At 33.7% G+C, this 27,896-nt stretch overlaps 1 protein-coding gene across 1 annotated transcript in view; it reads right to left on the reverse strand.

Annotated features, from left to right (window-relative positions):
- Positions 1-5,508: 5,508 nt before the first annotated feature.
- LOC102802861 (phosphoacetylglucosamine mutase-like) overlaps positions 5,509-27,896 on the reverse strand; it is a 43,016-nt gene continuing 20,628 nt past the window's right edge. Inside the window, exons 8-17 of the mRNA XM_085504332.1 lie at positions 24,751-24,793; positions 23,399-23,523; positions 19,755-19,868; positions 16,167-16,268; positions 15,389-15,444; positions 14,734-14,797; positions 14,446-14,568; positions 12,428-12,549; positions 10,206-10,257; positions 5,509-9,805 (exon numbers count right to left, since the gene is read on the reverse strand). Coding sequence (XP_085360458.1) covers positions 9,716-9,805; positions 10,206-10,257; positions 12,428-12,549; positions 14,446-14,568; positions 14,734-14,797; positions 15,389-15,444; positions 16,167-16,268; positions 19,755-19,868; positions 23,399-23,523; positions 24,751-24,793 — 891 coding nt within the window. The 3' untranslated portion in view covers positions 5,509-9,715. The remainder of the gene's footprint in view (positions 9,806-10,205; positions 10,258-12,427; positions 12,550-14,445; positions 14,569-14,733; positions 14,798-15,388; positions 15,445-16,166; positions 16,269-19,754; positions 19,869-23,398; positions 23,524-24,750; positions 24,794-27,896) is intronic.

The raw sequence follows: 27,896 nt of genomic DNA on the forward strand, positions 1-27,896 counted from the left end.
CGATGTCGGCATACAACAGTCATCTGCGGCTTTCACAGCAAAAAAGCATTTCCCCCATCACCTTACATCCTGTCTGAAATTGAGTTTTTATCTTCACAGCCTACTTTGGGTTTCAATGAATCGATCATAATCCAGTCTGGGTATGCTGTTATAATCCCGTATTAATGTCAAGATTATCCACTCAGTGTACTTTCATTTTTATTTCATGATAGAAATGAATTCACAATGCACCATGTGATATACAATGACTTATGTGATATGAGTAAGTTAATCCTACTGAGTATGTTCGAAGTTAGAATGCGTTGCAAGCACTAGAGCAACTCATAACAATGTGTTAAACTAGAAATAACACCATTTAGAAATCGATATCCACATTCCAAATCCGTAATGTTAATTTAAAGTCCAAAAGAACACTAACCAAAAAAAATGACAAACATATTTAAAAAAACAAAATTGAATGCGTGATTAGGCCAGTCAGTGGTGGAGTAATGTAAGGATTCAAATAACCATACACGTGAAACTGAGACTTTTGCGCACTTTTTTTTTTGCGACAGAGTTACTACGTTTGCCGACATTTCAGTATCAATTTCAACACATGCATATCGGTCCGTGGGTAATCACCTAAAACATTTTGTCTTTCAACACAACAGAAATACGCTCTAAGCTATGATAATAGTATTACTGTGAAAAGTATCCCACTCTCTTAGGAAGGGCTCTTTTTGCAAATACAATTTATCAATACGACATAAGATGAAATCGAGGCGTCAAGGACTCCATAAATGGGATAATGCACGATTCGAGTGTAATAATGTATATATAATGATGCGCGACAAGGGTCGCAGGCAACAGCGGAATGTAATAGGTAGACACTGAACCAACAATGAGAAACACGAGATATGTTCTAAGGCGATTCATGGGGGGTACATTCTAAGGTGATTCATGGGGGGGGGTATATTCTAAGGTGATTCAAGACAAGCTTGTAGGACAGGATGGGAAAGGATAGGATAGGATGGGATATTTTATTTGGAACGTACACACAAAAACAATGTTTAAGTAAAGTCCAATATAAGAAGCATAAAGTAACACAACTAAATGTAAAATAATTTTAGAATCTGAAATACTAAATAAGCTAAAATACTACAAACATATTTGTCTACACTTGAGAAAATCTTGATAAACAATTCTTCAGTTGACAAGATTTTGGTAATCAGGTGAGTATATATAGTGCACAGAGGATTTTTTTCCTGTGTTCTGAAAAACTGTTATGTTCACAATGAAAAAAGTAATGTTTTTTCATCACCCACGTCATTAGAGTCACACTTGTTACATACCATGTCAATTTTATTTATTCCCCTGTGATGGCTTGTTTCAATTGGCAAGAAGTGGGCTGAAATACGGAATTTGGTTAATGCTACTCTGTGTTTTTTGTTTTTTTTATGCCATCTAGGTATTTTTCGAATTTATAATTATTTGTGAAAGTTTTATATGTACTTAGTTTATTATGACTATTGTTCAACTGACTTTCCACATTTATTGAGTGAATTTGGTTTAACCTTTCTTTAAACAGATTACAACAATTTGCCTGATTAGTATTTGTAATTTGTAAAAGTTCTTGGACAAACTCATACCAAGGATCGTATTTAAACCCACTACTTTCTTTAAATGCAGCTTCGATTATTATGTTGTTTGTGTTCTCACATGACAACCTTTGATAACATTTTACGACAGTAGTACAAACATCACATTTACAAGCAATATTTCCTGTGTACTCCCAACACTCTTATACAAAACTTCATATGCAGTTTTTCTGGTAATATTTTGTCAGAGAATAGCTTTGATACAAAAACAGTATTATCAATCTCTGATTTGCTATTGCCAGTTCCACTAAATAGATTAGTCAGAAAACTACCCCAAACTTCTGACCCATAAAGAATAACTGGTTTAATAACAGAATCAAACAGTTTACAGGCTAGACTCACTGAATGGCATTTATTTGAATTTCAGATCATTTTATACATTTTGTATGATGCTTTGTGAGCTTTTCCCTACAACATTGCTGTGACTGCACTACATTTCTCATTTGGTTGAAAAGTGATGCCAAGGTTATACAAATTCACACATTCATGTTGTGTTCCATTAAAAATTTAATGCAGAATTGAAATTTGTCTTCAAGGTTTTTACCAATACTGTTGAAAACTGTAATTTTAGATTTGTTAATGTTAACCTTTGATTTCCATTCTTGGCAGAAATTTTGATTGGCATCAATGCCCTTCGTTCTATAAAGTGACCATCATGACTAGTTGTCAGCAACAGAAGATCATTTGCATATAAAATACAGTTAAATTTCACACCATTCAGGTCCACTGGGTCAAAAGCGTTAACAACATCACAAATACCATTGACATAAATATTAAACAACAGCCTTGCTTCACACCTCTATAAGAATCAAAGTATGGTGTAACTCCCCTATTCATTGTTATGCTATCGTGTGTATTTTGTTATAGAAGTTCCCCCCAATGCCTATATGCAGTAGTTTATATAGTAAGCCCTCACGCCAAACCGAGTCAAAAGCTTTGGAGAAGTCTTTTTACATTTGTTGTTTAAATATTTTATAATCAAGGACCTCAAAATGTTATCTGTTGTCCTATGATTTTTCTTAAAGACAAACTGGTTATCCCTGTTTTGATTTTTTTCATACAAATAATTAACCTGCTGTTTAATATCATGGTATAAAGTTTGGATAAACAGCTGGAGATAGCAATGCCTCTATAATTATTGAAATCAGCTGGGTCTCCTGATTTAAAAATAGGGATAACTGAACTGCAGTTCCATAATGCAGGAAATTTGCCTGATATTAAAACTAAAGAAAATAATTTGGCAATTGAATTAATGAGATATGGTGCACCATGTTTTAACATTTCATTTAAGATTATGTCATTACCTGAGGTTTTATCTAATTTAGGTAAGTTAATATGCTTTATTATTTCATCACTTGAAATGTCATAATTTTAATTTTATTTACATTCTCTCTCTCCGTAGTACTAACACTATTCCTAACTGTATGGGTAAAACTACTATCATCGACATTAGATTCACTGTTTAGACTTTTAAAGTGATCTAAACAATCATTTACACTTTGGTTGTCATTGTTACTATTTATTTTGTCAAAATTGTATATTAGCAGTGTGCACATTGTCGATAAAATACTTCTTTTGCTCGTCGATATATTCATCTTATTCATGTCGCTCCTTTTTCCAGATTAGATTGTAGGACTCACACCACGTGACTAACTGACATCAACAGTCCACATCACTCGATTGAATATAGATGACGAATGTGACGACATCACACGATTATGTCTTGTTAGTGATAAACATTTGTCCAGAAAAAAAATCTGAAATAAAAATAATATTTTCTCGATGGGAGAATTTTGAATAATCAACAATTTAGCAATAGACCTCAAAAGCATCATAGGAGGTGACAGCAAACTTCAAAGCATATCGAGACTTTCGCACTGTCTCGCACGTAACGTGATTTGACAATGATAGGCCTTTGAGCAAATGGCGGCCGAAATCTCGTCGGGAGCGAGAGACTTGCGAGAATTTCCCCTCTCAAATGGTGTTCCATTCTTTACCGTCACTGCTACAGTTACCATGTTTACATAGGCCAAGAGTTATTCTTGTTATCTTGTATTTAGAAATCCAGAATGTCGATCCCGGAAGTAGCTCTGAGTAGGAAATCATCTGGCAAAAAAAAGACCTGGACGTCCCAAAAAACATGATGCAGGACTGTTATAGCTGAGCTGGAAGAGACACAGGTTCAGGGGAGATGTATTGTGGTGAGGAGTAGGAGAGTTCAATAGCACACGTTTGTTGTGTTTGTACAACCAATACAACAATGGATTTAAAGCGCGTTGTATACGTCGCTATGAGTCCCATATCGAACAGGACGTGGTACGACGACTGCCGCACTTTAAGGAAGCTGTATACGTCTTAGTATTGATTTTCTAAACTGATGTTTCCATATAAAATATTTACTGAACCATACAAAGCTATATATTGATAGAAAACCTATTTCACACTGGACCCATTTCAACTCCTTGAACATCACCATGTCACGCATGGCAATGTTGTTGCAACATGTTGCATGTATCTGTCAATACCATGTCTGATGAATAACATGTGCACATTGCAACGGCACAAATGACCGCCAGTCGGCCATTTTGAACCCAATCCGAAAACTACACTTGAACACAATTAATTATCACGTGACCACAAGTCTACGATGCAATTTCAAATTCACCCCTCCCCAATCAAGTACTTGTACTTTTGATAGGTATGCTCGGTTACAGCCAATGTCCAGCATTATACAAGTTATTCACTGCTGGACTTTCAGTAAATGCACAACCCTTCAGCATACTGATTTTAATGGTGAAAAAAACCTCAAATTCAAATACATCCAAACTATAACATTTTGTATTGAAATAATTAGAATTGTGAATAAAGGTATGTAATTTGCATTATGTATGTTATAAATTGTAGAAGTTTATGTTTAATTTTCAGTGGAAGGTGATTTTATGTGGTTAGCCACTCTTCATTATGGAGTTTGAGCACAGTTAACGAGAGTATACCATGGATCACGGTAAGAGAGGAGAGAGGATGTTATTACAACCCCAACGCTCTCCATGGTTCAATTTACATCCCATAGTCCTTTGCAAAATACAATATGGTGAAAACATGTTTCTGCCCCATTTCACATGCTGTGCTTGTATACTGCTGCCTCTTCTCTCATTTGCATAAACAAGTTGTGGTCATGATTTTTTTTTTCAGCTTTAAAATCAGGATTCAAACCAGTTTTGTTGAGTAAGCAGAATCGATGACAGGTTTAAATAAAAAAAAAGACTGATGATAAGACTTGAAACAAAGAAGATAAATCTGGATCTTCTCTCCTCCCCTACTACCTTTCATGAAACCACCCATGATGCTCTGCTTCATTTTATATTTTGCTATTTTCTCTATCCTGCACGCTATAATGTGAATATTTTTAATATCATATCTGTGAACACATTTCCCCACTATTGCAGGTGTACAGAACAGTGTTGGTTGGTTAATTAAGTTATTTTTAGGGATTATGTGTAGCATGGAACTCCCAGTGCGTAGCGAGCTGACCTGGCAGTGATTTGCCTTGTTTGTTGGTATATGGCATTATAATACTGGACATTGTCTTTAAGCTAATTCATAAAAAAAAAAAACACCATTAAGAATCCTCCAAAGGATATTGAAATGTTTGATGGGAAATTGTACTGAGATAGTGGTTTTCGGTTTTCATGATCACTTCATTTTGGCACTCGCTGTACTATTTTTAAGCTGTAAGTCGATCAGCAAACAAGATATATACCCCAAATTGAACAAACTCTTGCCTTATTGAAACATCAATGGAAAGGACAGATCGTTGCCCTTGTACAGACATTTTGTTCTGGTTCACATAACAATTAACAACAAGCAAACACACAAGATAAAATTATTTAATATCTATATAATATCTATTATATTGATACATTGCATCATTACTACATGAAATAATAAAAGGCACTTTATTGAAATAAATTATAAATTACCAACATCACCTTCAGGTTCTGGATAAAATACAAGAATACAGATAACTTAAAGCAGGGGAGTCGTCACCTGCGCATGCGTCTGATGGTCATAGCGTGTCATTGTTTACAAACAAGTGCCTACCCATGAGCCTTTGCGATTTTAGCGCGTGTTGTTATTGTCGCTTGGGACTCAATTCCTGTATGTTCGCAGGTGACGACCTTCCCGCTTTAAAGCAACAGGGTCATCACCTGCATATATTTGGGAATACATTTCTTGCCCTAAACAACCATAACAAACATTTGTAAACAACCACATGCTGCTTAATAGGTGATTTTCCGTACAATTGCGAGATCTCACGAGATGCATGAAAGACGCGCGTCGAACGTCTGTCGCAAAAATCAAACGATTTGATTTTGAACTAGAATTTCTTTATTTCGCAGCTTACATTGACCAGCCGATCTTCGACAGAGGAATATTGCTTCCGAATACCCTTACTTAATCGAAATTGCCTATCATCAAATGTGGACAGCACATTATTAAGCATGGAAATGTCCCCGAAATACTTTCGCGTTTGTCGAATCCCACGCGATGTTTGACGCGACTACGATGCTATGACCTTTGTTTGTCCTGTTTTTACGTTCGATTTCAAGCATAACGCGTGATTCTCGCAGTGTACGGAAAATGGTCTATTGATAACTCCTTCGCTTTCAAATTTGCATCACATACTAAACTAAAACAATAGTTTCACAAATTATTTCTCAAGGCACCTCTATTTACCAAGTACATTAATTTGGGGAAGAGGATACAAGAACGGAGAAAGGGAATATTAGTGATATTAGTTTTTTGGGATTTCTAAATCGACAGTACCGATAACTAGTATATTTTATGTGGGAACTGGAGGTACAAATGCAGGAGGGGTGGCGATACACGAGGCAAAAATATTGCACATCAGAATATACCAATGTCCATATTTGGGCATTTCATTGCCCTCTAGGGCCACAAACTTGCATGTTAAATGCATTCTCATAAACATGTGCAATTATTAAAACTTCAAATATCTCATTATAAAACAAAAAATTTCAGTTTATTTTTAAACAGCACATAAGTAGATGATACAAGGTTGTGATTTTAAAATTTTTCTGTGTAGGGCAGCGGACAGGCTTACAAATTTGGAAAGATCACTGGGATAACAATGGAATAATGATTCTATACTATCACAGACAATCTTGCATGCAATTTTTTCATTTAATTTACACCACTGTACCAACAATTCTTGGTTTTATAAGAATCAAAACATTAAACACTGCTATAATTCTGAAATAAAAGCAAAAATGTTTTTCTCATGGTTGGTAATAAAATAAAGAAAGTTAAATTTCTGAACTACAAAAATAATTAATAAATTAGTATTTGACAAAGAAATGTGGTATTATCTGAGCCTTAAATGAAAAAAAAGGTTTTCTTTAATCAAACTAATTGGTAAATTAAGTAGATGCAAAACTGAAACTAGAATGATTTGAAAACAAAAGTAAGTTTTTTCAGCCAATTTGTGACTATGCTGAAAGGAAGATTTAAAATGGTTGTTATTTTTGAGTACAACAGAACCGACAAAAAATACACCATAATTTATTAAAATGAATTAACAAAGCATACCATATATAGGAACAATGAAGCACATTTATACAAGTCATCATGATTTTTTTAGCTTGGTCCACTGTGAATAGAATAAATCTATGCAAATCATAAGACCCGCTAATAATTTTGGAAAATATTGAAATGGCAGTTTTCACGGACGGAAAGTCATTTAAAAAAACTGCAACAAAACTTCCTATAAAAGAAGAAATATTGAATCAAAACTCCTGTTAGATGTTTAAGATGTAGTCAGGTAATTTACTAGAGAGAAATTGTCAGTTGTTGTTTTCCAGTTTTGGGCGTCGAGTGGAAACCCCGGAAAACACTAAACCTGTCGAAAAACACTAAACCTGTCGAAAAACACTAAACCTGACAATAAAAACACTAAACCCGAGGTAAAGGGTGTATTATGGGTGTACCATAATCGTCCAGTGAATATTTGATTAAAAGAAAGCGAAAACATGAAACAGAACCCACGACGGCAGCTGATTTCACAAGTCTTTTTCAACAGGTTTAGTCTTTTTCAATAGGTTTAGTGTTTTCCGGGGTTTCCACTCAACGAGTTTTGGGCAGTCAGTTTGAAATATACTACCTACCACATAAGATTCAGACCATCAAAATATGACCCTCGGCCTGAAAGAGCAAATCTAGGCTAAAACGTGACTGCAAGCAATAAACAAAATAAATTTGTTCATGATTATCTTATAATAGTGTGAATAGGCATCTAAAAAAATCACTTCATGTCTCGGAAACTCCTCCAATTGTTATCCCACAAAATATTTACACACCATACATGTGACAAATCCATCACAAAGCAACGAAAAACAGTAAACATGGCAATATGCCTAGTGGCAATGCTCTGCTTAACTGTTTCACACAAATTTAAAAGGTCTCATGCCACTAATCAACCAATGACCATTTAAATGCCTTGCAAAACCAATCAAATTTTTAAAATATTTTTTTCTCCTTAGGTGCTCCCTGTTAGAGGGCGTGATCACCTGGGTCAAAGGTGAGACTAACATGTGGGCATTTGTTTACTACTTTGCGGCTGTGTACCTGGGGGTTTATTCTGTGTGTATTTGGATGTTCTAATCTTGGTGTTTTTCCAGTGATTTCTCTAGGTGCAATCCAAATACAGTAGGTGTGTCTTGTTTACCTGAGATTTGTAAGAGTTTGAGCTGGCCAACATTTTTTTTTCATGTGATTGATTACTGGCATGTTGATTTATCATTTTTGAGCCATGTTTTCAACTTTCTTCATCATTTTCATATAGCAATCTCGTCATATGTTAACATTGTCGTCTATGGAGTTTCAATTAGTGGTATGAGCCCAAAAGAAACCAATAAGTGCAATGCATTCTGGGAGATATTGTTTCAGACGCCATGGGAGGGCGCTATAAATATCACCCAAGGAGAAAGAAACAAAGAATAAAGAAAGTGAGCATAACATCCTGGGACTAATAATAAATTTGACAATTAATAAATAACACTGCACTGCAAGTAAGTAATGTGTTATACTTATTCCGAAAAACACACAATTCAAACCTTTTGCTGAAATCTGTTAGCATATTCTGCATTTTTGGCCTAAAATTGTCTTTAAAATTACAGAAAATTATAGGAATGTGAATCAAATTTGCTCAAACATAATGACTTATATTTGATATTCAGTGTATACTCACTTTCAACATATATAATCTGAGACATGGTGGGTATTTAGAATACAAAACTGTTTACATACCTTCAAGAATTGCTTAATATACAAAGTATTACTCCTCAAAAATAAATTGTGAGATTTATGCACTCAAAAACAAGTATCAGATATTAATTTTAACTTTTTCACCACAAATTCACAAAATAGTCCTATTTATAGTCTGCACTTTCCTTCAGAAGATTGGGACAAAAATAACACATTTTTGAGTAAAAACTGAAAATTGACTTAAATTCTGTCTGTTGGCTCCAAAATTAGGATTCTTTTCAAGAAACATTGAAGAATAAAAGAAAAAACGTGCAGAACAATTTGGGCTTAGAAGTCCGGTGGTGAAAATGTTAACTTCATCTAACATCATTTACAAGCTTGCTGAATACTCAAGAAATCCCACATTTAATGATGTTTTTTCAATTTACCCCAAAATCTGCACAATAGATTCAGTTAAATTCAAGTGACTTTGAAAATCTTGTATGATTTGCACCATTTTTTGCATGTTTTGCCCAAAGAAATGTAGGTAGAGTAGGGTTATCAGAACTACACATAATTTTTATTATTTGGTGAATTATACCAATCATTTATATTTTTTTTCTTCAAAAAACTGTTTTTGTTGTTGCCTATTATTAATATGAAGCAAAAAGACACCAAAGCAAATCATTTTGCTATAAAGTATGATAGCGGCATATACAGCCTTATATGGAAGACAACAAGAGCTGACAATAAATATGGAAATAATTTAAATACGTATTTAATTTGGTCTTTGAGTTCTGACACATGTAGCTATCTTATTTTGGCCGTTGTGGTACATCTCCTACTCCATCAGCAAGTTCAAAAACTTTGACACAGACTTCGTAAGCCAGCATATCAGCATTTTCCTAGGAAAAAATGCATTTTAATACGCATATAGTATGACAAATAAGGAATAAAAATAATTGTAACATGGAAAAGCTAACAATGAAGATGGCGACCAAATGAAAATGATGAATTTTTTGTCACAATCTTTTTTTATTTGAGAAGAAAATGGGTGTCTGTAATATTATGCAAATTAGGCAAATAGTATGCACAGATTTCAAATAAAACATAATGTTGCCCACCACATTTTATTATTGAGAAAGCTAAATTGGTACATGCACCAGTAATGTTACGAAAATTTTGCAAATATGCAGACTTCAAACAAAAAGGTTCTGTATTGCAAAGTGCATAATTGTGACCGAAAGAAATCTTAAAAAATTTGAGACATTTTTTGCCAAATATGACTTAATTTGTTCATTGTACCTGGGTATCTGCCTCAGCATAAACTCTTACAATGTCCTCAGTTCCTGATGGTCTGAAAGAAAAATTTAAAACAATTTGTTACATGTATATAAACACTAAACTACACTACACTGAACTACACTGAACTACACTACACTGAACTACACTACACTGAACTACACTACACTACACTACACTGAACTACACTACACTGAACTACACTACACTACACTACACTGAACTACACTACACTGAACTACACTACACTACACTACACTGAACTACACTACACTGAACTACACTGAACTACACTACACTACACTACACTGAACTACACTGAACTACACTACACTACACTACACCGAACTACACTACACTACACTACACTGAACTACACTACACTACACTGAACTACACTACACTACACTGAACTACACTACACTACACTGAACTACACTACACTACACTGAACTACACTACACTACACTGAACTACACCACACTACACTACACTACACTGAACTACACTACACTACACTGAACTACACTACACTACACTGAACTACACTACACTACACTACACTGAACTAAACTACACTACACTGAACTAAACTACACTACACTGAACTAAACTACACTACACTGAACTACACTACACTGAACTACACTACACTACACTGAACTACACCACACTACACTGGACTACACTACACTGAACTACACTACACTACACTACACTGAACTACACTACACTACACTACACTGAACTGCACTACACTACACTACACTACACTGAACTGCACTACACTACACTACACTACACTGAACTACACTACACTACACTACACTACACTGAACTAAACTACACTACACTGAACTAAACTACACTACACTGAACTAAACTACACTACACTGAACTACACTACACTGAACTACACTACACTGAACTACACTACACTACACTGAACTACACTGAACTACACCACACTACACTGAACTACACTACACTGAACTACACTACACTACACTGAACTACACTACACTACACTACACTACACTGAACTGCACTACACTACACTACACTACACTACACTACACTACACTACACTACACTGAACTGCACTACACTACACTACACTACACTGAACTACACTACACTACACTACACTACACTACACTGAACTACACTACACTACACTGAACTACACTACACTGAACTACACTACACTACACTGAACTACACTACACTACACTACACTAAACTACACTACACTGAACTACACTACACTGAACTACACTACACTGAACTACACTACACTACACTGAACTGCACTACACTACACTGAACTACACTACACTGAACTACACTACACTACACTGAACTAAACTACACTGAACTACACTACACTACACTGAACTACACTACACTACACTACACTACACTGAACTACACTGAACTACACTACACTACACTACACTGAACTACACTACACTGAACTACACTACACTACACTACACTACACTACACTACACTGAACTACACTACACTACACTGAACTACACTACACTGAACTACACTACACTACACTACACTACACTGAACTACACTACACTACACTGAACTACACTACACTGAACTACACTACACTGAACTACACTGAACTACACTACACTACACTACACTGAACTACACTGAACTACACTACACTGAACTACACTACACTGAACTACACTGCACTACACTACACTACACTGCACTACACTACACTACACTGAACTACACTACACTGAACTACACTACACTACACTGAACTACACTACACTACACTGAACTACACTACACTACACTACACTACACTACACTACACTGAACTACACTGAACTACACTACACTACACTACACTGAACTACAATACACTACACTGAACTACAATACACTACACTGAACTACAATACACTACACTACACTGAACTACACTACACTGAACTACACTACACTACACTGAACTACACTACACTACACTACACTACACTACACTACACTACACTACACTGAACTACACTACACTACACTACACCACACCACACTACACCACACCACACCACACCACACTACACTACACCACACCACACTACACCACACCACACCACACCACACCACACCACACCACACCACACTACACTACACTACACTACAATATTTCATTGTTTTTTACTTTATAACACTTCCACTTTATTACATACCTAACAAATGATCTTCCATGTTTATATTTTGCTACCAGTTCATCAATTAATGATTGCAGTCCAGCAGGAGATGTTGTGCGCCTCTCTGCATCGGTTGTCTGGATAACTGAACGATCTTTTACCTATAACAAAGTAAGACAGTCAAAACACAAAAATGTAATATTTAGTGTATATACTTTTCGCCAGGGTAAAAATAAAGAATTCCAAAAAACAAAATTTGCTATTCATAATCCAATTGCTATCAAAAATATATAAGAGGGTATTCAGGATATGAAGACATTGTTTGAGTTTATGTCCTGTGAATCTCAAACATTTTTTCCAGAAATTATTTATGCAAATGAGTATGTGAATTTTTGTGAGGATCTGTACAAATTCACAAAGTGTGTTCACTTTCAAATATCCACTGTGTTCTGTGATGCCATTGGCTAAAACCGATTCAACATTGTTAAAGATCCGCAAGCAGTTATTTTTTCACATACTCAACTAGTATGTAAATAGCTAGAAATAAAAAAAAAAATGGTTGATGTAAGCGCATAGTTAGAACATCTCACAAATAGCCCATTTGGCTCACCATAATTAGACTATAAAAATCAGAGAGAAATGTACATGTAGCTTAGGATCTGTTGAAAACCATGTTTACCACCAAAATCTAGGCGAAACATTTGATATGCTTTTTTTACAACTTAGTTAATTAATTTTGTTTTGTAGTTAAATTTAGACCAAATTGTCATAATTTATAATTGATTGGTACGAATCAACGTTTGTTTTCAAAAATATATGGAAAGAATTATTTTCTGAAAGGCAACACAATTTAAGTCCTGAATGCAGAGGGTTAAAGAAATCTAGTTAGCAATATTGTAATCTAAAAACAGATTAGTTTTGAAAAACAGTCTGGAAGCAAAGTAACAATTACGCATAATACAGGGAAAACAAAGCTGTAAATGTGATTTTTCAGTCTATTGCCTGCCTCAGTGAATAGTCTACCTTTAAATACATGTTTATTTCAATTCAATAAAGGACAATATAAAAGAAGATTGATGTTGCATCATGAATTACTACATTTTTGGGAAGGGGGTGGGAACATTTATATTTCTGACCTAGAAATAATGGAAGCTGACAAGATCATTTTTAAATTCAACCAGTCCTGGTTTTATGGAGCTTAAATGTAATATATATTTTGCCCCCTAGCACTAGATTCCAGACAACTTAATTATAATACAATATACAGTTGCTATATTGATGAAGATGTAAATCAATCATCACGAATCTACAGCATATGCTACAACAGTTTTGTGTTCCACGTTGAAATTGTGTTACAATTAATTGACAATGATCGATATATTGCAATACATTTTGAGAATGGTGATAAGGCAGGTTTGAAAAATAATTAATTACAGCGGCACAGCTGTCGTTTTACATCATGTTTGTTATGGGGTTTGTGCTACATATAATGTACATAGCATGTAAAATACATTGATTATGTTTATGAAATTCAAACATGCACAACTGTGGAATTACTTTAAATACTTTATTCAGTTCCCTACACAGATTGGTTTAAAGTATTTTACATGTACTGTAAATTATTTTAGCTGGAATTAATTTATGCTGAAAATGCATTTTAGGTGTTTCGTATAGAATTTATTTTCACTGATTTTTGATGAGTTGAATGTAAAATATAGAAAAAAAGTTGCATTCGCTGGATTTTATTTTCACTGAATCATCACTTCAAACGGAAATAAAGAATTTTACAGTAAACAGTTTTAATTTCATAATGGAAATTTTTGTGAATTTCAAGAAGCATGAAATTATGAAGCAGCTACTTCCGTATGTCTTTTTTGTGTGAAAATGCTTGGTAAATATTCGGCTTTTTGAAAAAAACTTTTCAGCTGGATATCTTGTGAATGCCATGCTATCGTAATCGGTAAATAATGAATATTAATTCGTATATTAAAGATTTCAATAAAAAATACCAAGCAAGTTTCATAATGGCAAATAAATAATTATGTATAATGTTTTACCTTGACTTTCACCTGCCTGTTTGGAAGTTCAGTATAGATGGCATTCCAGTCGCTGATATGCCACCGCTCAGCGGCTAAAATAGTTTCCACAATTAACATATCAGCCAATGCGTCACCAACAGTCTGTTGACGATAACCATTTCGTTAAATTCAACATGAGAAGGACGAAGAACATTTCTTTGTGGGTTTAAATTTAGGACAGAAAATAACCCCACAGAAATCAAGCATGATAATTGAACATTTACTGGAGGAAATTGAGTAATAAAAACAAACAAATACATCATTTACCTGATTTGTAATGTCAATAAAATTACTTAAATTTTCAGCAGCTTTTCTCTTCTCTGGAGCAAGACTAGTGGAAATACAGAAAATATTTTACATTGTACAAGAATTGATTAACAAAAAATAGTTTTTATTACCATTCATACATTTGTGATTTCAACTAATTTATTACAATTATGTAAAATATTGTTATAGTTATTTAGAAATTAATTATGCTTGAAAACAAAGATACTGATTGTGTCAGGACAAGGTTGTTTTGAACTTTGATAACAAATAAATACTACAAAATGTTATTGTTAGTTACAATATGGTTTTTGCTATGTTAATGCAGTATGCTATTATAGTATACTCGGTACTAGACAGAGATCCGATAAGTTGTGACAGCCCCTGGAGTGCACTTTTGGCATAAAACAGTAAGTTTATAAGTTTTGGCACTTTGTACATCATTTAAAGAACATTCAAGATAAGTATAAACATTTAAATTTTTTGGCAAAACATAAAAAATTCTTTGATATTAGCTTTGAACTTCTAGGACTTATAAGTATAATTTGCATTTGCGCTTATAATAGAGCAAATATGGTATACGAGAACACAATTTTCTTTGTATATTATTTAACAACCATGCATGGAGGACACTGTACAAGCATGAATAACTAGTTACCTTTCGTTTTTACTTGCCGCATTAATCTTCTCTTCTGCTTCTTTACTGAACAGTACCTACAATATAAACACATTCTATTGCTATTAATTTATGATGATTGTGTCTTCATTTCACTCGTGCCATGTATTAGTTTTAAAAATTAAATGGCACAGAATTCTGTGTCATCACCATTTAGCTGTCTCCAAATTTCAGTACATTACCATGGGAACTAGCATGTGCAGACTGAAATTTCAGTACATTACCATGGGAACTAGCATGTGCAGACTGACATTTCAGTACATTACCATGGGAACTAGCATGTGCAGACTGACATTTCAGTACATTACCATGGGAACTAGCATGTGCAGACTGACATTTCAGTACATTACCATGGGAACTAGCATGTGCAGACTGACATTTCAGTACATTACCATGGGAACTAGCATGTGCAGACTGACATTTCAGTACATTACCATGGGAACTAGCATGTGCAGACTGACCTGTATGTACATGTAAGGCCTGCTCATAGCCCTCCAGATCAATTCACTAGTCTATCACTATTGGAACATTTTGAAATAATTAAGGCAGCTTAAAAAGGTTAATCAAGGGTCAATCCGAAGTCAAATTCACAATCACATTCACAACGTAACCAAGGTTACTCTAAAAAAGCATCTATTACTCAATGAATCTTGGGCTGTTTGTTTTGCCTTCTCACTACTTCAGAGTGAGGGTCATGTATGTTTTGTGCAGTTAGAAGAAAAACAAAAGAATGATAGTTGATCTTCCCCCATTTACTCACAGTTCCGTGTCCGTTTGCTTCAAAGTATACACCAATATCATAGTCTAGTGCTCTGTGATGGAGGTGCTTGACACCCGTCGCAACGCAAGCAACTGGCACTTTCTAAAAAGTATATAAAACAGTTATTATGGTGGTGAAATTTTACTTTAATACTTTCAATACATTACTGTTTGATGTGTGTCCCATGTGATGATTGTGACGAGTGTACATAGCTTATATATTCCCTGCAAGATTTTACTTGAAAATCCAACAACAAACATTTGGTAATCCAAACTAATTTTTATGTATTTTAAACATACACTGAAAGTGCTCCTGTGTGTTGGTTAATTAACTACATGTAATAAATACACCACTAATTACTAAAATACAAAATTAACAAATTGAAAACAGTTAATTAATGACGACGTCAAAAGATCAATGTCGGATAAAAAACTTATTTGCTTTAGTTTGGGGGTGGGGGGTTTTGACCTCAAAAAGTTTCCATTCTACAAAAACGATTTTATTTTTTAATGAAGTAAAAAAAACCTTGGACTATTTGTAGTTCGTTTTTTTCTATCCAATCATAGACAAAAATAACAGAAAATGAAAAAAACAAACATCCAAGACGAGAAAATGATTTGGTCCGAGTGTAAATATGTGCATCAAATAAGGTCAATTTCAGGGCATGGACCTAGAGCATGCGCAGAACCCAGAAAAGTAGTTTGCGCATGCGTATATTCCGCGTCATTATTACAACCAACTGCTATGCCATACTGCTGTCCGATTATCAATTTGTATTTAATGGTGAATGTAGTCTGACGCCATGATCAATATTTATCAATTAAGTTTCAGTGGGGGGTTTTGGGAAAAAACTAAAAGAATTAAGTTTTTTATCCGACATCGATCTTTTGACGTCGTCCCTTAATATGTACAAAATATTATCATACAATCAACTGTACAATTAATATGCATGTACCAAAATTTAATCCACAAAAACCAGCACTGTGACACAGAATAAACTGAAAACAATTTATAATTATGCAAATTAGCTTATTAATATACACAGATAATTCAAAGACTATTATCGGATCTTCGTCTACACAAACACTACATGTATTCATGTAAAAAGATTCAAAGAATTTGTGCAAACTAGTACATGCTAAACAAACAAGAATATGCTAAAACTTCACTTATTATGCAAACAACCTAATTAATATGCACAAATAATTGAAAGACTATTATCAGATCTTCATCTATACTATTGCATGTAAAAAGTTTCAATGCACAAACTGGTGCAAAGATATACAAAGAATATGCTGAAAAAAAAACTTCAATTAATATGCAAACAAACCTAATTAATATGCATAGATTTATACCATGGAAGCTGTATGCAAAGTTTCTTTCCAATCCACTCTGTGGCTTTTCAGATAGATCAAGATTTTACACACACAGATTATGAGAAAAACATACAGGTGGACGGACATCGATCGGATGACATTACTTCCCATTTGGGCTATGCAATAGTTAAAAAAGGCTGCCAGAGTAAGATTTAAATCTACTGAAAATTCAATATTTACACAGAAACATAATTTATTTGATGGAACATTTGGCTTGACATACCGGTAATAGCAGGAATTTGCACATTGTAGTGCTGCATTGAAACTAAACTGAAGTGAAGTGAAGAGTGGTTTGTATCGCCACAGTTGAGGACATTTGAGAGTAACAGTGCCCTCTAGTGGCTGAAGTGAAAATACTTACTTTGGAGGTAGAAACAAATGTCAACAATACATATCATTTTAAACTAAGATACTTGTTATTTTAGTTGTTTTACAAAAATACATTTTTGTCACAGGAGCCTTCTAAAGGAACTAGCATATTAAACATTTTTTGGGAGCATTTTTAAGAAATATTTCTTCAATTTTGTTTTCAAGTTTTATGACTTTTATTTATTTATTTAGAGAAAGTCTACATTAAGAATGAATTATGCTAAAAAAGTAATCAACTTAAAAGCACTACAAAAGGTAAAATATAGAGAAAACAAGCAGCCTATCAGCTGAGATAGCTCCGCTGTTAGCAATGCACATTTCAATTAAAGAACTGAAGACATCATTAGAAAATGAACAATATGAATAGTATCAAAGCAATCGGACTTACAGTTTTTAACAAGAAGTCGAAAATATCACTTTTTACCAAAAATTACAAAAATATTCACCAAAATAAATTAATTAGAGAATTGAAGATATCATCACAAAACGAACAAATCTGAGAGAGGTCCACATGTAGTACCTATATATGTAATATCAAAGCAATCGGACTTACAGTTTTCAACAAGAAGTTGAAAATATCACTTTTTACCAAAAATGACAAAAATATTCACCAAAATTAGAGAATTGAAGATATCATCACAAAACAAACAAATCTGAGAGAGGTCCACATGTAGTACCTTTATATGTAATATCAAAGCAATCGGACTTGCGGTTTTTAGCAAGAAGTCAAAAATATCACTTTTTACCAAAAATGACAAAAATATTCACCAAAATTAGAGAATTGACGATATCATCACGAAATAAACAAATCTGAGAGAGGTCCACATGTAGTACCTATATATGTAGTATCAAAGCAATTGGACTCGCGGTTTTTAACAAGAAGTCGAAAATATCACTTTTCACCAAAAAATGACAAAAATATTCACCAAAATTAGAGAATTAAAGATATCATTACAAAATGAACAAATCTGAGAGAGGTCCACATGTAGTACCTATATATGTAATATCAAAGCAATTGCACTTGCGGTTTTTAACAAGAAGTCGAAAATATCACTTTTTACCAAAAATGACAAAAATATTCACCAAAATTAGAGAATTGAAGATATCATCACGAAATGAACAAATCTGAGAGAGGTCCACATGTAGTACCTATATATGTAGTATCAAAGCAATTGGACTTGCGGTTTTTAACAAGAAGTCGAAAATATCAGTTTTTACCAAAAATGACAAAAATATTCACCAAAATTAAAGAATTAAAGATATCATTACAAAATTAACAAATCTGAGAGAGGTCCACATGTAGTACCTATAGATGTAATATCAAAGCAATTGCACTTGCGGTTTTTAACAAGAAATCGAAAATATCAGTTTTTACCAAAAATGACAAAAATATTCACCAAAATTAGAGAATTAAAGATATCAACATGAAATGAACAAACCTAAGAGAGGTCTACCCAAGGTACATATACACCAAGTATCAAAGCATTTAGGCTTGTAGTTTTCAAGAAGAAGTCGAAAAAGTAAAACATTGACACGGACGACGGAGACGGACAATCACTCTAATGATAAGCTCGGCTCGACAAAGTCGACAGCGGAGCTAAAAATGGCAAATAAAAACTGGGTACCCAAATGTGTTTCCATGAAAACAGTGCTTTCTTCATACTACTGGTACGCTGGTGGCCAATTTAATTGAAAAAGATAAAAAAAACACATACAACTAAAATTCATGATTTTTTCTTTAGACTTTCAAATAGCTAGATACAAAGAATAAATTCAGGAAATCCCAGCGACAAAACATGTGGTTGACAATGTCATAGTTTAACAGAAAATAAGATTATTTTACCATTTTGTCTTCTAAATACTGAGTGGAACTGCCATTAGTATAAGCTGTCTGAACGGCTCCCAAGTTAAGATCTAAATCAGCATCTGATAACAGTTTTTTAATGTATCCAACAATCTGAAATTCAAATATTACAAAAAATGGTCATATTCGGAGGTGTGTGGTGGTGAAAAAAAAATTTGACAGATGTTTTACAACAAAAATGGTTTCATTCAACTTTTATAATAAGTATCCCCTTGGACCTGTGTGTGATATTCTATCGAGAGGAAACATTTTTGACCTTGCAGTAAAACACATACTCGGTAGATTCTAGTTGGTGTAGCTTATGGGAATGGAAATAAAACAAAAGGAAGCGATGTTGACTTGCCATAGAGGGCACACTTTAAACAACACTGGCCAAACAAAATCTGCCAAGATATATTTGAGCATATTCAAATATTTGAGGTATGTAAATGTGTCGAAATGGACATAGTGCGAGTGGTTAGTGCTAGTAGCACTAATCCGAAAAAGTACTAGATCTAGTGCTAAAATAGCACTAGATCTAGCGCTAAAATGGCACTAGATCTAGTACTAAAATAGCACTAGATCTAGTACTAAAATGGCACTAGATCTAGTACTAAAATGGCACTAGATCTAGTACTAAAATAGCACTAGATCTAGTACTAAAATGGCACTAGATCTAGTGCTAAAATGGCACTAGATCTAGTACTAAAATGTACATAGTGCGAGTGGCATTGATATCGCGTTGTCAACGACGTCGAGACATCCCGTAATTGTCTGAAAATAAATTAATATTTACGTAAAGTTGTTGTATCTTTCATTTATTGGAAATGTGCTACAGTGGGAAAACTGAGTATGTACATGTACATGGATGTCATTGTCCACGTGTATCGTAACTAATAAACCTTTGAAACAACGCGATCGGCCGGGAAACTAGCTCCATGGTCAGTGAAACTGCAGGTCGAACTTTGCAATTTTTACAAATTGTGAATAGATACACTGTATGAAATGGTATTGTGTGGAAGTTTGTGTTTTCAACTTCGGCGTATGTAAACTTGTAACTTGTATGTAAATGGTGGAATTCAGCGTTGATTTTTTTTTAAATCGCTGACGTGCCGTTTTATTTCTGGTCGGCGCCACACTCAATGAAAATAGATCTTCGTAAATGAAATTATGATGGCATATATGAACTAAATAAAAAATGTGTATACTGCTAGTCTAAGTCCCGGGTCCCTGTAAAGCTCGGCGGGTTTTGTGTGTACGGCGACCTGTGAATAGACATGTTGCTCAGTACCGCTGGGAACTAGACAGAAAATGAACCGTTGTCTGGTTGTCATGACATTGACCTTTGCGGACATAATCAACCAATGGTAAAAGTGGATTCACGCAATTCTGTTGTTACATTGTACCATGGCGGTACTAACGGGAAAAAGCCACGACGCTATTGTTTTAGCTTTACCCTGTGATCGTTTGTCAATATTCGTTCACAAACATTGGTCTCGTTAGCTCTTAGCCCCTTTTTACAATGGATTACGCTAATCTCAAGCATTCGGAGCATGGAGGTACTAACGGAAGGGTCCACAACGCATCTCAAGTGACCATTTAAGCCTGGCTTATTTCCTTTTGTTTCAACCCAAGTTAATCCTGATATGGACATTGTCTAGCTCATCTTTGATGTCGATGATAGTTTGCGATTGCTTACACAAGTAACCAGTTAGCGGAATATGATATAACCTCGCCGATTTTTTAACGTGACCATATAATATATGTCTAGACACTTTCTCTGCAATGATATTTGTTAGGAGTCCTTAGGATTTTTTGCTGTAGACTCTCGAAATCTTGTTCTTGTTACAGTTGCTAGTAATTAAAACATGTAAAATCTGTGAAGTAACAAGTTCGTCTGTTGAATTTCCGGTTGTGAAATGCGTATTTTAACCCTTCACAGCTTTATTCAAGAGCGTGTTTATTGTGACTAGTGTGAATGGGTAAGCTTCGTTTGGACAAAGAGCTGTTATCACTGTAAACAATGTTAAATTATTCTTCTAATGCTCAGTTCATCTTTTGAAAACAACTATTTTTAGATTTGAAAAAAAAATCATGCCATTTCCCTATCAAATTCCAAGCCAAAAGATCGTACTACAACATCGGTAAATCTCTTCCGCGTTGCGTTCAATAACATTAACATATTTAAATGAGCTATGGTGATTTGAACACGTTGGCATCATTCAGCATTTTGATTGGTTAATTAGCGATTTGACCTCAACTCATGCAAGAGAAACATGGCGGATACCATACAGCATCGAGCGTTTATATGCGATCGGAATCATTTGCTTACGATGAAACTAAGTTGAATTTTATTTGAATTTCATAGCAATTCAACGAATTTATTTTTTGTGTGTTATTATAATCACTACTGAGTAATAATCAACAATTGTCAAACGCAGCATGATCGGATTACGCAACTGTGATCGTTTGCTACTACGCAATGCAGTTGTGTTTGTTTTTATATGAAACTTCGTTTACAATATTCTTTCGTTACCAATAAAATAAAAACAAATGTATTTGAAAAATGACACTGGGCGACACTGTAATGACATTTCAGGCAGTCTACTTTTTAATTCAGCAAGAATTATTAATTATTGTTAATTCTGCAATAGTTTCTTTCGTCTTGGGTGGCCCAACTCACGGCGTTGAAAGTCTGCGTAGTTGGATACTTCAATGAAAATAAGTCCCCCAAAAATATTTGATGATTATTTTTTGAAATTTTGAACCCCAAATAAGCGCCCACCAGCCGTGAAATCCCCAGGATGATTTTTCTGATGAGCGAATTTACAGCAGAATCCGGTATTATATAAAGAAAGTAATATTATGGACATCTCACAGATATTGCCGATGTTTTATACTGTTTGTAGTTTGCATATGAAGTGGTTGTTGACAATGCGATAACAATGCCACTCGCACTGTGCACATTTTAGCACTAGATCTAGTGCCATTTTTGCACTAGATCTAGTGCCATTTTTGCACTAGATCTAGTGCCATTTTTGCACTAGATCTAGTGCCATTTTTACCACTAGATCTAGTACTTTTTCGGATTAGTGCTACTAGCACTAACCACTCGCACTACGCCCATCTCAACACATTTACATACATGAATATTTACTGTAAACTGGTTGTAAACTGGTTCTTATGAAAGCCATAATCTACCTGCCAAATTTTAGTGTACCATTATGATCATTTTCATTTATTATCTGTAAGTTTTAATCAAAATGTTGGAAAAAAAATGAGGAAACAATATTTATTTTGCGAAAGGTGATAAAAGTTGGCTTCAGCGTTTTTTTTCAAGTCAGGAAAATTACAAAATTTTGGACATGCATTTATGCACACTGATTTATTTAATCAAATAGAAAGTACTTTATTTTAGCTGGAATTAATTTTCACTGAATAAGACCTTTCGGATAGTTTGTATGGAATTTATTTCCACTGATTCTTGATGAATTGAATGTAAAACATAGAAAAAAATATATATTTGCTGCATTTTATTTACACTGAATCATCCCTTCTGCAAAAATAAATTCCAAGCGAAAATAAAGTATTTTACAGTAACATTAAAAACAACATTCAAATTTTCAGAAAATTATTGTACTTACAAGTGCAGCTATTTTATCTCCATCAAGCAGACGAAACTGACCCTCTTCTTCTTTGTAAAAATATAAAATCCTGTCAGCGTCTCCATCGTAACTGATACATTTTGCTTGAAGTGCAGCTGATAAACCTTCAATCAAAGTCGTTATCAAAACAGATTACAAAGTGGTAGACAGATGGGTAAATAAACGTTAAAATTCTATGTTTGCATAATTTTTAAGAAAATGGATATAATTTTCTCTTGACTACAGATCTTGATCAAAATAGTGTAAACAAAAAAATATGAAAAAATGTGACAGATATAAACAAAAGTTAAGTTTAGTGCTCAAAGTTGGCATTAGCATTTAAAAGGACGATCTGTGTCTTAGCTTCTTATGTGACTTCAACGGTATATGGACTTCATATTACCAAACTTGTAGTCAATGCAACACTATTCTCAGTGATTCATATCTAGAGGAATCAAAAGTAGATGCTCAAAGAAAGCTTAGAAAGGACTCCCATGTGCTAAAAGTATTGCAGGCACATGAAAAGGTACATGTCTCAGAAAATAGGGTACAAGAAACCTGGTGACTACTGGGTAATATAGCTCAGCAGTATGACCTACAGAATATAACAATAGTTAATTAATTTGCTAAATAATTCTTGAGGAAGAAAAAGTTAAAAAATTAAATTGACTATTTAATATGCAAATGAGGTCATTAATATGCATAGTTTCCACCCAAAATCGAATCAGATTTGCACATTAGAATTTGCTAATTATTATGCTGATTAGTTATAAATAATCAATCAGGTCTGTACACAATTATAAAGTATAAGCATTAAAGTTGGCAGAAAATTTTATATTTTTTTTTCAGCATCAACCAAAATAGTTTTATTTCTCAACTAAAAGTTTAACCATAAAGTTTCAATAGCGAGCTATGGAATTTGGCTCCTCATTTAAGTACATATGGTAATTCCAAATAGCATAGAATATTAAATTGTTATAGACAAAAAATGTATGCTCATATAAATGACACCATAAACAACTTGTCAAATATCAACAGATATCATAAAATTTACCATAGATCCCGCATTGGGCGAGAAATCGAACAAAAAAACATGACAAACAAACGTCATGGCATTGTAGTGGCAACAAACATCGCTTGGGATTTGATAAACACAAAAGTATTTTTGGAGATATTTCAATGCTTAATAATCTGCTGATGATGGTCAATTTCGATAGTTTGATTTTTGTGGCAGACTTTCAAATTTCATGTAAACAAACAATGTATTTTATGAGTATTGTATACAATGTTACAAGTCCTATATCAAATATGACACAGCTCCTTTTAATGTATAATACAGTACAAGTACCTACCATTGGGAGGTTTCTGATGGAGCTTGACGTAGTCAGCACCACACTGAAAATAATTGAAAATGAAATAATAACAAATTTATAACAGTTACTGATTTAATCGCACAGTCGAAAACTTGCAAAAAAAATCAATTTAAATAGTTGGTATCCAGTGGAGGGAGAAGTCAACAGTACTGTTGCCTCCTGAGAATCTACATCTTCAAACACTGCAATCTCTGAAGTGCGTTTTTTAAACTAGTATTATAAAAACTATATCATTCTGTTCTAATAGCTGAAATATATTCCTGTGAGTTTTCATTTGTCGAATGAACTGTTTGTCAAATACAGAATACATATATTTTAGAATAATTTTCTTTTTAAAATGTGGATGAAATGTTTTGCTTTTAATGTATTTTTTATGTATTGTTTTTGATTTGATAACTTTGAACTAAACAGATTTTCTATTAGCTTCAGATCTTGATCAAAGTTAGGCACCCAGTTCATAGGAGTGCTTATATTGATTTTCTGACATCTTGTTTTCTGTAAAGATTTTATTGGTAGGTTTGCAAATGTGTATCAGCAATCTCTCCATGAGTTGGTTTTGAAACCCAGTATGGGATTCTGAGATACATTACCAAGGATATTATTACAAGATAAATCATTTGCTTCATTGAACACATACAACAATGCATATTTCCACTGAGATCAGTGACGTTTGATGTGTATCACCAGTGATCAGTCAAGTAGAAACAGTCAAAATATTTTATCAGATTTTCTCAATTTTTGCATGATATTTTCATACAGGACATCTGTTGTTCAAACTCAGGGAAGACTTTATACTGATGAATAAGGTGACCAAGTTTGATAAAGTTTGGAATAGAATTAGTAAAGTTATTATGCACACAATAACAATAATTAACAACGACGACGACGACGACGACGACAACAACAACAACAACAACGACAACGACGGACAAAATTTTCCCCTTAATATACCTTTCCCTTCCATCTTTGATGGTACGGGCAAGGTAAAAACTCTAAAATGACCTTTGCAGGTCACACACCTGTGTCCTTCAAATTACATCCAGTTCGCAGAATTGACTATTATTACGGTTATTTACATTCACAATAACTCAAAATTCCTTAACAGTTCACACCCACACACATTGTACTTCTTGTAAAGGCTTCCAAAGTTCCAAAACATTTCACCGTCTTCAATTCAAAACAGGACAACTTTTAGGAAAATACACTAATTTCTATTCTAAAACATTTTCAAGAAATTTCCCCTATTTAAAGTATGTCAACAAAGTACACTGCACTAAGATAGATTTTTTATGAAGATAACAATTTTACAAACTTTATTCCCAATTTATGCTTATAGTTAAATGTGAAAGTGAATTTTCAAATTTAACAATCAAATGTTTCAATTGTCTATGAACTACATTTACCTTTTCACCACCAGTTCCTACTTTTCATCACAAATTCACAAAATACCGGTAGTCCTGTTTATAGTCTGCACTTTCTTTCGGAAGATTTGGACAAAAAAAGCCCAATTTTTTAGGTTAAAACCTGATAATTGACTCAAATTTTGTCTGTTGGCTCCAAAATTAGTGTTGATTTCCAGAAATATTGAAGAATATGAGAAAAAGTGCAGAAAAATTTGGGCAAGAAAGTCTAGTGGTGAAAAAATTAAAGCTGCCATTGAATACTGTATTTGAAGTACATCTTGCATTAGATAAATCATTCAAACCATACTTATTTTTTTCATAAAAAAATTACTGTAATTTAAAATAAATATAGTATTTCTCATTTACATTTTTATTTTGCTATGTATTATTAAAGAAAGACAGCACATTCAATATACATAGTTAAAAATAATATGTAAACATTATGTAAAATGTGTTATTTATTTATTTTATCTCAAAAATTCAAATCTTAGTCCGGCTAGCTATCATGTCAATAACTCAAAATTGTCACTTATTCTCCATGTAAATATTAATTTTTATACATGTATTAATTCCAACAGCACTGAAATAATATAGCCCAATTTCACGGAACCGAAGCAGAACGTTAACAATTAGTACAAAGTTTCTAACACGACATGACATGACAAGACAAGACAATTGTCTTGGGAAACCTTTCAGCCACAATGTTTGACCTCAAACATCATAGACATAAAAGAACCTCAATCTATATGATAAAGGGAACAGACAGTCTAGGCTGCCATATATGGATGTGCAGAAATTACAACGTATTCTATATTTAGATTTCCGGTAAAACCCATAAAACATTTCTAAAGAATAGGAACCACATACAGAGTCCAGGCAGCTCAATTCATTCAGATGGTGTTGTCTTGAATGCCAGGTAAGTTTGAAACTCTGTATACTACTTTGTGTTTGTGGGAGTGGGACGGGGGTGAGAGTATGGCCAAGACAATTCATGCAAAAAAAACCCTGAAAATAAGCACACTGTCTTGTATGCTGGATTTCATTATTGTTATTTTTTGCAGCGTTATTATTACTAGCAAATTCCCCACGTTTACAAATCTAGAATTTAAGTTATTTAATTAGTTCATTGCACAATACTGATAGGATCAATTTGTCTGTACACTCAAAAACAGCTGATGAGGGGACTGGTATTACATTTTAATGGAAATTAAAACTGGATGTGGGAGGAGTACATCAATCAACAATGTATTACAAACAGCTATATAATCACTTACCAATATAAAATGAACATAAACAAATTGATAATTACATAAAACTTTTGGAAAATAAAATTTTGATTGTTGCCTCTGCTCTCAAATTAGCAGGTAAAAGCATATGAACAACTTTAAATCAACATCATTATAATTTAATTAAATTTTTAAACAAGATCGTGAACGAACATTTTGTATTTCACAACTATAAGATTCATAAAACAATGCACATTTTTATAGTGTACAGTCAATTCTTTAACACAACATTACAGTTAGTGGTTTGTTTTAATACATGGTTTGTCACAGAATATTTAATATTTAAGGTTTTACTGTTTGCAATTAAACTTTGAAAAAACAAAATGGCAATATAGTCTGATGGTTGGGACCTCATTACATGCAGTTGTCGAGATATACCCTGTAAACCCAATATAGCTGCAATTATTTCTAAAGAAGTGAAACTGTGCAATATTAA

The sequence above is a fragment of the Saccoglossus kowalevskii genome, chromosome 10 (assembly GCF_978046115.1).
Source record: "Saccoglossus kowalevskii chromosome 10, keSacKowa6.1, whole genome shotgun sequence".
In the NCBI taxonomy this organism is placed as follows: domain Eukaryota; kingdom Metazoa; phylum Hemichordata; class Enteropneusta; family Harrimaniidae; genus Saccoglossus; species Saccoglossus kowalevskii.